Source organism: Dromaius novaehollandiae, chromosome 7 (assembly GCF_036370855.1).
Source record: "Dromaius novaehollandiae isolate bDroNov1 chromosome 7, bDroNov1.hap1, whole genome shotgun sequence".
Lineage (NCBI taxonomy): Eukaryota > Metazoa > Chordata > Aves > Casuariiformes > Dromaiidae > Dromaius > Dromaius novaehollandiae.
The window spans coordinates 42,506,184-42,520,876 of record NC_088104.1 but is presented as its reverse complement, the minus strand read 5'-3'; the positions used below and the strand labels follow the sequence as shown (position 1 = coordinate 42,520,876).

At 42.9% G+C, this 14,693-nt stretch overlaps 1 protein-coding gene across 4 annotated transcripts in view; it reads right to left on the bottom strand.

Moving 5' to 3' along the window:
- Positions 1-14,693, bottom strand: part of UBE2F (ubiquitin conjugating enzyme E2 F (putative)) — an 82,656-nt gene that overhangs the window by 50,379 nt on the left and 17,584 nt on the right. For all 4 annotated transcript variants that reach the window (XM_064515368.1, XM_064515370.1, XM_064515369.1 and 1 more), the window contains one exon: positions 7,629-7,696. In XM_064515368.1, the coding sequence (XP_064371438.1) occupies positions 7,629-7,696 (68 nt within the window). The remainder of the gene's footprint in view (positions 1-7,628; positions 7,697-14,693) is intronic.

Sequence of the window (14,693 nt, the reverse complement as noted above, 5' to 3'; positions counted from 1 at the left end):
CAACAGTTTTGCTTGAACACCTCGGACCATCTCCCAGGCGCACGCGTGACACTTGCAAGCTGAAGCTTACACAAGTGATTTATTTCGGCGTTCGGACGCTCAGCCCTGGCCTCCCACACCGGAAGATGCACAGGTAGCTCAACCTGAGATTTGGGGATCACGACTGCGGAAAAATCCATTTTCTCCTCCACATGCAAGTAGCAACCTCTCCCTCCCGTTATGCTCTCCCTTTAACGAGGAGTATGGCTGTACAAAACGAGTGGTCAAAAGGCCAGACAGCATGCGGGCTGATGCAGTATTAATTATTACTCCAAGTGCCATGTGGTAACAGCATCCTGCTTTGAAAGGGGACCTTGAATTTGCCACAGGTAACTGTATATAAGGTATCAACTATCCAGAGTAACTGACGTGCTATAAATCCGTTCACAACAAGATATACAGAGAAGGGCCACAAAAAACTCAAACCTCAGTCTCTGCTTTCTTCAAGGTCATGTGAGAACCGCTCACCACCACAGAGACTGGATATGAGATGCCGACCGATAAATGAAGTTAATTAACATGTGCAGATCTTGATCAGTTTGGAAAGTCTAGTAACTTTTGAGTTGCAAGTGTACTATTCCATGTATCTTCAGTCTTTCCTGTAACTTTTTTTTTTTTTTGCACTGCACAGTCTTTTTCCTGCAGAAATAATGAGGTTCCTAGCAGAAATATGAAACCTATAATGTTATTTCAAATGTTTTGTCTAGACTCTAGATGATCGACCCAAAGCATTCTTGCAAACTGCACTGCAACGATGATTCCAGTTTTTTTTCTTTATAGTTTCTGCAAAATGAAATTCTCCAAAAGAGGCATTATTAGGAATACCAATTACAGAGACCAAGCTACAACCTAGTCCCACAATACTGAGATATTTCTTGCCATCCCTCTCCTTTACCAGGCCCTGCAGAATTCTGAGACAGGCTGGAATCGAGCTTAGCACACAGCCCAGAGAAATAAGAGGGGGGAGTGAAGTGAAGTGAAGGGAAACATGCAGCCACACTGCCCTGGGCTTTAAATGGACTATGATTAATACTGCATTACACAGCTCAACAAGTGGAAGACAAGTAGTGTTATAGTAGGAGCAGGCCTTAAAACACATGCAAGAATTGCACAAGGCATGGTGTCAGAGAGTTAAGTTTTATGTCGGTGTTAAACCACATCTGTACTATTAGAGTCAGATTAAACATCAGGTCCCTAACTTCTAACACCCATGGTTTCAGCTGCATCTGGGAGCAGAAAAGAAACTATTTCTTTATCAAGAGATCTCCCTGACCAGTGCATTTTTTGCATTTTCTTCCATCTGCCACTGACCCCTGTTTCCGGGCAGCTGATCAACCAAGAAGAGAGGTGCTTGGAGAACAGATGCTGCAGAGACAGAGGTCAAACAGGTTTCCAAATGCTCATGAATGTGCAGCCTATTTCCTGAAGAGAAAAATACTTTAAAATGCCAACTGACAGGTTTGCCAATAGATTTTAATATGGCTAATGGCCTCATCGTCTGAGGACAAACTACAGAACTGACTCCACTCCCTTTTTCTTTTTATGACCCTGCTTCAACCATCCATACCCGCACCAATTGCTTTCTGTTCTGACAAGATGTCCCACTACCACCAAAAAGCAGTTTAGAGGCTTCCTGGTAAGTAATATTTCACATTGTTAAAGAAGTCTTTCCTTCCTGCTACATGTCTGCTAAGGATATAAAAGAAGAACAGGAAACTGGAAAAGCATGCACTGCATGAAGGGCAATGGGACTGACTCAACCCTCTCTGGACCAACCTCAGAATCGCATTTCCAGCGGTTGCAGCACCACAGTTTCATACACATATGGATATGCAAACAGGGAACAGCTATCATAAGAATCAAAAAGACAAAAAAGGGGGACTTTTCAAACCAGCTTAGAGAAAGGACAAGATTAAGTGTTGATCTTCTAAAGATTTCTAATGCCATAAAAAAACCTAACAGTTAAACATCCTTACTTTTATCGTCCTAGTATCTTTTCTCATGGAAGAGTTCCCATTTTAGGGGGAAAACGCCTCTGAAGATGAAAACATTAGTTTTCTCCTTTTTGTATTCAGAAAGTGCACAGTCCTTATGGGAAGAATTACAGTCCAGAGGATATCAAAGGCTAAGCCTACTCATTCCATGTCATGCCTTTAAAATGGTGCTCTAAAAAAAACAAGAAAAATCTTGTCTGTGAAGAGAAATCAAAGGAACTGAAAGTTCAGATCCAATCAGAGGATTCTGCACATGTAAGGCCAGGTTTTCCTAAGCTTCCCAAAAGACAGCCAGCCTGACGTCCCCAGTGCAGAGCACAGCACTAATGGTTTTCCAATAGAGGCTTTTTCAAAAACGGAACACAGAAGAATTGAGCTCAGCTCAATTTCCGATCCATCTACATCCAAATTCCTGAAAAGCTCGCTCCCCCTCACGAGCAAACTGTGGAAGCAACTGAGAACCAGAAGCTTACAGAAGAAACAGAGCCGAGATGCCCAAGTTCATCCCATACATGCCCCAAAAATGTCTTCAGAAAGGAAGTCCTCCTTTCAGGATGATTTTTATTCCGACTGTCCCTGGAAAGCAGTGGCCTTTTCACTTGGGACTGCACGCATATGCTTGTGTCCTTGGGAGCGCAGCCAATTCTGCTTCCTCCACCAGCACTGCAGGAAGCAACACCTGACTGCTGCCCGGATGCCACGGAGAAAGGACAAACAGAAATCCTCAGTCTGGCCCCATTTCCAAAATGCAAGCGTAAAGAGCGAGCAGCAATGTCAATATTGAAGCTCTTTGTAGTAGATCCCCACTAACACCTGAAAAGAAAAAAGGTAAGAAAGATCCTCGGTCTGCCTTAATCAGAAAGGAGATATAAAATGCCAGGGAGAGAGGAAGTATTAAAATACAAAGCCTGAAGGTGAGTGCTCATTAGGGTACCAGCTGAACCAGCCTATGATGACTGCCGAGGCAGGCAACTTCTTGGGTGTCACCTTCACAGAGCCGTGGTGCAGGAGAAGATCGCTTACAGGCGGTTGCTCATGGGACCAGGGGTACCATCAGGTCCGTTTCATTTGACCGTGCTGAACCAAGCAACAGCCAACACCAACATTTGCTCAATCACAGCATTAAATTAGCAACGGTGAAAGCGTAACTGCTGGGACTAACCAACATGCAAGTGCACAATTCCAGCACGTGGAAGAGTTCCCCCTCTTTGGGGAACACTCGGCTTTGGAAAAAGTCCCTTGGTGAGCTCTTACTGCAGCAGCTCAGCACTCCTCTCCCCAGCCTTTCTGGAAACCGCAAAGCAAAATGCAGCCTATCAAACTGCAGGAGCGGGGTGATACAATTAAATTACTAATAGCACTGTAATGCAAATGTAACTGTACCACCCACGCATATCCAAGAACTGATTAAAAATAAAAAACCTTCCCATTTCTCAAGCTCAGTCGCTTTCTAAAATTATCCACCTCTCCAACAGCTTAAATAGGTTTAGCTAATTATGAATTTACTGGAAGAACCCTTATAGTATTTTATTACCTTTCAGATAATTCTAATAAACCTTTCCAATACCCAAGTACAGCATCTCGATGATCTAGAAGTCTCTGACTAAACTCTAGCTGCGTGCTCTGTGCACAAGCAAGCAGCAGCACTTCAGCGCAGGGCTGGTCCCAAAGCATCCACGCCGCAGAGCAGCCCTCTTACGCTTTAGGCTCCTGAATCGTTGCACTAAGGAATTTTATAGCCTCCATGCCAAAAGTCACTATATATCATAACCACTCATACATAAAAAGCACGAGGATAAGCTACTTCCCTATATTCACAGATCCACTGCTGGTCAAGAAAAGAGCTCAGGCTCCTGTGACTTGCTTCCTGGGCAGAACAGTATGCCATCACTGCGGTTCACAACACAGTCTTCCAAGTTTTTCCTCTTAATTATGTATTTTATCCTCTTCCACTATACCACCACTCCACACCTCCGTTTCTCTTTCTAGTGCAAAAGCTGAATGCTTGCTCATGAGGAATGAAAGGGGAAAAAGAAGAATCCCTCAGAGGAGCAATGAACAGAGAATTTTGGCAACGACATACTGCAAAAGTTAAAGGATGCTGTTACAGAAATTGCACTATAAATTATGCATTTTATAGCTTTAAAAACAGATGTTCTTTTTTTTTCTGCAGACTAAAGAAATTAGATAGAAAACGTATGCAAGCTCTGAGGCAGAGCTATAACGACTTGCCAGTCTCATCTGGTACTTTTACTCCCTACTAACAAGCACCTTCAGCACTGCCGCAAGAGCTTGATGCGGATGTATGACATCCCAACCTTGCTTTGGGGTTGAAAGAGCACTGGCAACTCTGACGTGCTCTTTTAAAGATGTTGCCACTATCGATTTCAGTCAGATTCTGCCTGGCAGAAAACAAACCACGGCCTCAGCATAACTGTCCCAATAGTTGTGAATATGTGTGTTTTCATTAATAAACTGACCATACTTCAACATTCAACCTACTGCTTTTTTTTCTTTTTAACTGCACAGAGGCATACCTGCATAGAGATGCTCAGAATTTAGAAACCCCTAATTAACATTGAGCACCGAACCATAGCAAGCCAGAAGAATTTTTAATTACTGCAATTTAGAATTAAAAAATAATAATAATGAAAATTTAAAAAAAAATCAAAATTAATGCCCATTTCTCCTTTCAACATGTAGTAACACCTCCCCACAGCAATGCTGTTCAGGCGAACACCATAAACAGAAAATTTAAGAAATTAAGATGAGTGTATACTGCATATTCTTCCCTTCTGCTTTAATTATCACCAAGCACTGTGCCAAAGCTATCAAGCTGCTATTACTGAAGATGACTAAAAACTAGACAGCTGAGAGCACGAGACTGTTTCCTCCTTCACCATGAATGCCATGTTTCTCGGGTATGTGATGGCACAGTTTATTCAAGTTAGAACAAGGATGTAGTCATTTTAAATTACCAACTTTGTATTTACAGCATGTGCATAACCACACACAACCTAGTAAAATTAACCTATACCACAATGTGAAATTCTTCGGTAAGGTTAAGGGAACTGAAAAAAAACTTTTAAAAAACATAGTTGCAAAAGCTTTAGCTAAAACACCTATGTACACTAATAGATGTATAACAATAAAGACAGATATGATGCTAAACATTGTTTTGAAGGAAAAAAAGCTGTGGGAGAGTGTCCCACTGACTGGACAGATGATTAGGAGACTCAACACAACCCCTTTCTGACCAAATTAATAAATCACTGAACTGCAAAAGTCTGAGACCTTCAATCAGTGTTACTTTTCTCTTTTTACCAATTCCAAAACAAAAGAATCGAGTAGCACAGATGGAAGCGTGCATCAAGTGGGATGGTCCTTTGTGGGGGGGACAAATCAAACCCCATTCCCTGAAGGTATACAAGGCAAAAAATTTCTACCAGTAACTCAGTTCACCAGAAAATACCGCTAAGTGTTGCCCGCTTTCCTTGACCAATATGAAGGGAGAGCATGATTATTGGGAAAGAAGCAGGAAAATTCATAGCTGTTTCAGAAACACTACTGTCCTCCACGGGCATGAACTTGTTTTTAAAGAAATATGGTGCAAGTTCCATATATCTATAGACTAAAAATAAGGGAATATTAGAAAACTTATGAAGGCATCTTCCGGAAAGCAAATCCAACTTCACCACTTTGGAAAACAGCCTTTCTACTCTGCTAGTAGTGTTAATGCTCTGTTCTCCAAGCTTAGTCTGGGAATTCAAGCTATTAAATTCCAAAAGTCTGCACCTCCTTTGTGCGTGTATATATAAACAGTCATGTAAGTAATGCTGTGACTGCAACTACAACACATATATGATGCTGTATTTAGGCCTGAGGCATCTAAACACAGGAGTCAAAGATCTTTTCAGATATGTTTCTCTAGTATCCTCCCCTACACATTCTTCAGCCCTCTAAAACGAGGACTCTGGACTATCAATGCCAAGAGTAAGAAAACAGAAAACAAGGATGCAAAAAGGCTACAGAAGATTACCAAAAAATGTTCAAACTTAACCAAAATGAAGCTTCATTCTTTCTGCAATTCCTACATCTAAACACTAATATTGCAACTTAAATGCTCAAATGAGTTTCTTTGCATACCAAATTATCAGAATACACACTGGCAGGAGTAATTCATGAGAACGAGACTTCTGCCTCAGTTTTCTACTTTTGGAGTCAATCTTGTTCTTTTGACAGCTAAATTCCAAAGTCTGAAGTTATTTTTATTGCAGGTGCACCTCCCCCTCTCGTTAGGATCTGCAATTTTAGTAGAATGAAATATTGAAATACTGACATTTTTCATGTCTGAAAAGGGCAAGTTGTCTGAAGCTATTTATCTGTAGTAAGACATGGCAATCATCTGGAGGTCCTCTGAAAAACTGTTTGCTGAATGTCTGTTGAAATAGTTATTTAAGATACTCAATTAAACAGCCTGAGAGAGAACAAGCAGAACTGGTGGAAAGAGCAGAAGAAGGCCACTTGTACTATCTGTGCTTTACACATCCTCCACTGCTTGTTTTGAAAAGGACAAAGTCCAATATCAGAACTATTAGCACAAGTTTGAAGGCTCAGAAAAACAAAAAGCATTTTTTTTCCCTATTTATCTATCTTGTTCTCTTATAGATATACCGTTTCTATGAGAATAATCATTAAGTGCAGGTCTCGGATAATTAACAACGGAGAACAGACGACAGTGGGACCTCAGCCAAAAGGGAGATCCTTAGGTCTGACTAGTTTGCACTTCCAAGTAGCTTCTGCCAGAAGGTTGCAAATCCATTAGGATTTTCCCAGTTTTCCCTCCCTTTTTTCTTTGTTTTCCTTTTTCTTCTTTCCTTATGGAATACTATCCTTGAGGAAAGGAAATCTAACCCAACACTGGACTGCAAGAGTGTAGCCAGCAGGTCAAGGGAAGAGGTAATTTTCTCTCCCTGGGACTCCTGAGACTGCATCTGCAATACTGTGTCCCATTTTGGCCTCCCCAGTGCAAGATGTATTGACAAACTGACACAAGCCCAGCATAGGGCTGCTAAGATGGTTAAGAGTCTGGCAGAGGTTGAGGGACCTGGGTTTGTTCAGCCTGGAGAAGAGAAGGCTAAAGGGGGGAACCTTATGGCTATTTACAACTACCTAATCGGAAGCTATAGAGAAGATGAAGACAGACTTTTCAGAGGGGCACAGACGACAAGAGGCAAGAGACAAGCTGCAACAAGGGGAATTCTGACCAGATAAGAAAAAAATGTCCACACTGAGGGTAATGAAACATTGGAACAGGGGCCCAGCGAGTGGAATCACTGTCCTCGGAGACTTTCAAATGTTGACTGGACGAGGTCTGAGTAACCTGACCCAACTTCAATACTGCTTCAGCTCTGAGCAGGGGACTAGATGACCTCCAAAAGTCCCTTGCAACCAAGATCTTTTTTATGATTCTATGAAATTTTAGCAAGAGACAGAAGACCCTCTCTTAGTCGCAGTGCCAAGCTGCCTTTGAAGTCCTATTACATGGAAAGGAAATACAAAATGACAACTATTAGACTAATGACAAATACTCACCACCATATTGTAGGCATCAGGAACTTCAATTTCAAACTGAAACTTTCCACCTTGGTAATAGCCCTCATCTAGTAAAACAAACAAAAACCACAATACAGACAGTTAAATAAGAGAAAAGAAACAGATGTCATGTAATACAAAATACCTGTCATTAAGAAGTATTCAGTGGTAACCCCATGCAGTTATTTTAATCTTTGTAATCTACTTACACCATAATACTCTAATGTCATCTAGTAAAATTACACTTGAAAGCATATTTATCATCCTATTTTTTGTGACTACTCCTTTCTTTTTAAGATTATATGCCCAAATGTTCTTGTTTTTAGATGTTCTTCTATATTACCCTCTTCAACCAGATGAAAGCCAGTCTCTTCCCATTATTAATATCCCTTCCTAAAGGCCAACTCTGAAATCATTTGCCAACAATAACTATAGCAAGCAGTATGACATCTTCTGAGTCATCCCTGGAATACAATTCCAGCTAGTAAAATAAAGATGCCTTCCTTTGCTCTCCAAAGCATCTCTTAGGATAAATGAGAGTGAAAAAGAAAAAAAACCCTCATACACTGAAAAGAAGAGAAAGCTAGTTTTGTCTTGGTAACACACACCACTAATGCAATGGAGAGATCAGCTGGTCAAATAATTAGCACAGTATCAAGTTTTGTAGAAAGCATGTATGAAAATTCAATTCAAAATATGCTGCTTTTCACCTTATTCTCCCAAATGTTAGCTTTATCTATTACTGTGTAAATACCAAAGGTTATTCCTACATTCACCACACTTCTCTTCCTCTAAAAAAGTCATCACCTTCCAATTACCAGACTTCCGATGGGCCCTAATTAGGGAGGAAGTGAGAAAAAAAGCTAGACAGATGTCTCCATTTCTAGAGGAAACCAAGCTCCCAAGCCAGGCTCACAGGCAGCACAGTAAGGGTCAAATCACTGTCAGATAAAGAACTAAAGTAGGAGGGTGCCCTGCAGCTGTAAGATGCCCCTGAAGGGGTAACTGCAGCTATTTGGGCATCATGCACCAGTCACTCCACATCTAGGCAGATCGAGCAATAAAAACAACAGATGAAATCAAGAGCAGATAAAAGGAAAGCGATACACGTGAGGGGAGGGGTAGAAACAGCATTTCACAGACAAAACGATAGCTCTGAGCTGATCATTGGCCTGTAGAATCTAGATTCGGGGTGACGTGACCGATTGTTGCACGGAGACCTCAGCCCAGGGCCCTGCAGCAGCCCATGATGTCGGTCACACGCTGGGATTCACCCAGCACATGGTCTTCTGCTTAGTTCACCGTTCTGCCCCTGCTGAGTCCAGAGTGCAATCCTTAAATGGCACGTGCACTTCTGCTCCCTTCACCTCCCAGTATTTACTACTGCTGGAAAAAGTACAGCCAAAGTAACAACAACAGTCAAAGTCATGGAGCAGCTGTTGTTTAAAAAAAGCCTCCATAACCAGTAAGAGAGAGGACTCAAAGGAAGAGACAATTTGGTGCATCTCAATGACAAGCAACACAGAGGGTAACAGGGATGGGCTATTCACCATCTCTTCCAATACAAGAGCTTCAAAACATAAAAAGGAGGCAGTTCATCATTCAAGAAGACAGCAGTAGAACTGCTGTCAGCTGGGCGAGTACATGGGAGCAAGCCTGCCTTGTTCTTACACCGCCCTGCATATCCACTTATGCCTCCTCTCAGCCCAGAGTGCACCATCTTCCTCTCATCCCCAAAAGCTTTGTAGCAGAGATTTGGTTAAGTCACAGGAGCCAACAGTCCCAGAGTGACCCTGGAGAAACCACCTTCCTGATCGCAGTACCAGGTGAAACCAAGTCAGATGAACCTTTGGTTGAGTTCCCATGTTCATAGGAACCACATTCTGCCAGACAGTGGACATACGATGTGTGCTACCACACCACCAACCCTCGGAAAGACACGGTTACACATTCTCCTTGCTAATGCATGTCAAATCCTGTTCAGCCACATCTTCCCCAGACTTGGGCGAACAATCATCTCATGAACAACATGAACGTTGGTGTGCAACAGCACACTTCACAGTGCACTACAATAAAAGAGCAAGCTCGCTCCTCTGAGTGGCAATTATCCTAGATGATATATCAGTTAGGAAAAGCGGCCTGCCTCTGTCAACTTCACATTCAATACTGAATTATTCAAACTGCCAAATTCTAAAATATGAAGTCTGAAAATATCTAGCTGCATTTAACCAGAGACTGAAATAGATAATAGCCAGCCTGCAGCTCGTGAGATGTGAGCATCCCAGCTTCCACGCACACACAAGCGATGTGAAATGGGTCTGTCTGGCACAGCAACTATTGTCCTTTTTCCATTAAGAAAGGGACACAGATAGGTACCCAGCCCACACCGAAGGGTTACAGACTCCTGAGGAATGCTCTTGTCCAAGTTACTTCAAATACTTGAGCTCTCTGGACCATACTGTATCAACTACGGTGAAGACCTGAGGGTCAGGAAGGCCCATCACCCTTACGTGACAGTCCTTTTAATACTATTTTTAAAACCAACATCACAAGAAAGGTTCTGTAAAGCACTCCATAGTTTAGAGAAACCTTAAAAATAGCAAATCAAGTTGTAGATTTTTTTTTCCTTTTTATAATCCAGCTTGTTCCAAAACACACACACAGAAAAATCTCTAGCCCCTCTGATGTACTTCATCAAAATCCTCTTTCAGGATAACATCATGTCTCCTGCACCTGCCCCCTTCTCAGTCCCTACATGGATCTTGCATGACCTATTTTCTCCTAGCAGCCACCACACCATATTCACCTGCTCGGCTTTCATTCCACACTACCACCTCACCACAAGCTTGTCGGTGATCCACACCACAACTGCAGTAACCGCAAGACTGCAGGCAACGCGTACTCCTCCTCTCTTTGCGACCTCTCGCCAGCCGACCACCCCAAGAGAGGAGGGAATCACTCTGCTAAATAACACAAATCCTCAGGCATAGCAGGAAGCGAGCCAGTCGCAGCTGGTGCTGCTAAGATCAGACTGAAACGCACGCTAAGCCCACTGTGCCACACCAAAAAAAAAAAAACCAACAACAACAAAAAAAATCAAATCTGTGCCCAAGGACCAGAGGAGACATTGGGAATTCATGGCGTGGTTTGGTTTCTCCCAAGAGCTTCTGTGCGGACCACTGACTGAATCAGTGCATTGAGTATCAACATGAATTTTTGGCTGCAATAACAGCACAGACAAAATATGAAAACAAAACATGGTTGGTCTTCTCCATCCCACACAGTAACATTTACAGCTGTCTCCACAATGAACTCCTGATTTCTAGCACCTCACCCACCCAAATCTTTAGTCATCCTACATACATGCGTGAAACTGCAAGCCTTAGCCATTGCAAATCTCGCTTTAATATTCTGCCCAGCACACATTATTCAAACACATTCTCCATTTCCATTCCAACGCAATTTTGGAGGATCTCATTGATTAAGCGGTTTTGTCAGTAGTAATCCCCCACTACAGCAACAGATGTACAAAGGTGATTTATACCAATATCCTTCTGATGAAGCTGCTCCCTGTCAAATCTGCGTAATGCACAACAAAGCAAGGCAGTAATGGTTTCAGGAAAGAAATCAGGAAAGATTACAGAAACGCTCTAATATTTCAGCTAACTGAAACGCTCTAATATAAACAGCTAACTGTTTCAGCGGGCACAATGCCACCGACAAGGAGCACCAGAAAGGACTTCGGCGGTTCTTACAGCACAAGCCACGCACCTCAAGCCTTCCATAAGGCTCTTCACTACCCCAAAAGCATTTATCAAGCTATCGCTTCCCGGTGTAATCACTCACATGCAATGCCCACTTGTACGTACACAGGGAGAAGACCGCTGTCTACACCACAAGGTAAATGAGAAACAGCAATATTGTTATGGTTGCTTCATAAGTTCAGGACTGAAAGTTATTGGCTTAATTGCAACCGTCCTTGGATGTTGCAGACTTGGAGTGAAGCGCGCAGCAGCCCTTCATATCCCACCGCAGTTCTCCCCACCAACGTGAAATAGCTGCCTATCGATGTATGCATCCACACGTGCCTTACGCCAAAGAAAATCCTCAGATTTAAATGAATCTTAATTGTAATGCAATTGTCCAAAGGAAGCTCCAAGGGAGGAGAGTCTGCCAAAGACTGTCAGCTTCCTGGCAGCCAAACAGCGAGGGAAAAGTCACGCTCTGCACGCACCTCTTTGCGTCCCAAGGCACCAGGACCAGCGCCTCTGCGACACGCAGGACTGTTACGGCAGGCGAGCACCGACAGCAAGGTCATTGCAACACTGCTCAAGAGATGCACAGAAATGAAACCAGCCGAGCAGCTCTTCTTCACCAGGTCTGCGTGCATGGGCAGGAGCGGGGCGAGCGCAGGGCAGCCCCACTTCTCCCAGCTCGGGTGGGAGCACAGGGCCCGCGAAGGGGAGGAAATCGGACATGGCAAGGTCAGCTGAAGGGGGCAGGACCAGCCTGGCCCTCTTCCTCCGCACGAAACTACCATGGCAAAAAGAGCGCACCATCTCCTGCAGGAGTACTGGGATGAACTGGTTACAAATGGATTAAAAAAAATCCCCAGAGGCAGCAAAAAGGAAGAGGCAGGACCAGGCAGTGAAAGGACAGCCCTCCAGTCAGCAAAAACATACCTTAGATGCCCAGGCACTTTACAACTGCATGCATTGGTTTATTTTTATCTTTTTATTCATTTAATTATGTTCTACATAAGGCTGAAAAATCACTGGAAGCCTTAGAGCACTTCAGACTCCGTATCCCACCTGCAGGTATTTTCCATGCACTACACAATCAGTTCCCCCCTCGCCTCAAAGAGGGATCAATACTCATCACTGTCTTTCATTACAATTTCTGACTCCTCACTTTATGTTTCTGGTTTACCTTGGCAAGCAATGCTAACACTAACAAAAAAATGCATTGGATTTTGTAACATTTTCAGTTACAAAATAAGTTAGGACACATTTACCAAACAGAAGAGCAAAGCATCCCTTCCTTCCCCTTTTTACAGTTCTTCCTGTATTTTTGTCAATCTTTCCTCTAAAGCAACAATAAAGCATGCAACTCATTACCAATCACTCAAATTTGTATTAAAAATTCACGTCCCTGGAGAGCCCCTGTACCCAGCCAGAAATCACGCAACGCATTAATGAGACTGCAAGCCTTCACGACGAAGCCATCTTACAGCATCGCAAATAAAGCGACTCGCTCTTCCCACATGCTTTTCTTTCTGTCTTTCCCAGAACAGCCAGACTGGGACGGAGACCCTCTATTTGTTACTCACATGAAAGTGCCTGACAAAACCCGAAGTTCTGGCAAAGTTAATAGTGAGGAAAGGGCTGTAAATAAAGCAGTCAAGTGAAATAGCTTTAGAGCATAACTTAAGTTGGTCACTGACAAGGGATTTGTGCAGGAAGGGAATAAGTGAGTGCCACTGCTCCAGTTTTCCTTCTACTTAAATTTATGTCTTTAAGCTGTATTAGCAGAAGTATCCCTCCCCGCTTTGTCTCAAATTTCGTGCATTATTAACAACATTATTAACAATTCAGTATTTAACTCAGTTTGTAAGGTGTTTTGATGGTTAAGAGTGCTGCGAAACTACTGAATCCCACTACTTCCGATTTATCCCTTTAAATGAAAATGCAAGATAATTAGGACAGGCCACAAAGGACGTGCTTTCGATAGCCGCTCCTAGAATACGCAGCGTTGAAATGCTCAGCCATGCTCACCGACATTTGTCATTTCATGGCACGCAAAACAGAAAAAAGCCTCTATTAACTCCCTGAAGAATGAGATGCAAAACTAATCACACCACCCCAGACTGCCCCAACTGCCTGGGAACTATAGGAAAGCCACATTAACTCTACATGTTCCTCTAGCTTTCTTCATGTGCAAGCTGCCTAAATTCACACACTTCCCCCAGCAGTGACTGCTATGCCGTACTATCCGACTCTGTACTCCAAATATCAGTGCAGCAGGCAGACTCTGCCTGCCTTCCAGGCATCTCATTTTTCCTCGCTTTTGATCTAATATGCTACTGGCTACAAAATAAGAACAGAGGCAACTGGTGCCGTAAGGACATTTTTACAGGACAGCACAGCTGGTTCAGACTACACAAGGAGGAAGAAGCTCCAGACTGCAGGGAAAGTCAGCAGCATCTGCCCCCAGAACACGCAGATTCCGCTGCCCCAATGGACAAACTAAGTTCTCCTGTGTTCTAGTGTGTGCTGCTATACATCCGCTCATGGGGCACCGCAAAAAAAGCTATCACATAAAGGAAACTTCTCAGAGCACAAGTTTAAATAAAATTTATTACGCGAAATAAGCAGTCACCCTTGTCACGATTTTCTGCAGATTTGTTTTCATTTGACAGTCCCTGTCATCAGAATAATCTCGTGATAAATACAGAAGGGTTACGGTGAGAAGCAGAGAACAAGGGAGCTGAAGCTTTATTCTCCACACCCCTGAAAGTATTTCTCCCTGACATTGGTGGTAAAGTTCATTTTCTTATTTAAGTTGTGAGAATCCAAAAAAAAAGCTTTTTTTATTGTTTTTTCAAGACCAGCCACATTCAACATGACCGCACAAAACAAAGCCCGCAAGAACAGAATCGGTCCATTAAAACTAGGTAAAGACACTGACCACAAGTGGCATTTCTTGTGCTAAAAAGCAGATTCAGCCAGTACCTGCACAGTACCCTGACAGTCACCTATTTGGAGAAACTGTCCTGGTGTAAGGCTCCTCAGAAAACATAGTTACAAACTGCAAGCTCTAATGTTAATCAGAACATGAAACAACTTAAACAAAATGTTGTATAAAAATAACACCACGATTATCACACCGTTTCCAGCTTTGCCACAGAAGGATGCAACCTCTGTAATTGCAGATAAGCAAACTCCAAATGCTAAGAAGCGGGCCTACAAGGAGCTCCTCACTGTGCGGACTATCAAACCTGGCCTACACGCGCTTGCTACGCCGGCGCCCGCAGCGAGGACAAGGTGGCATTTGATATTCCCTGGC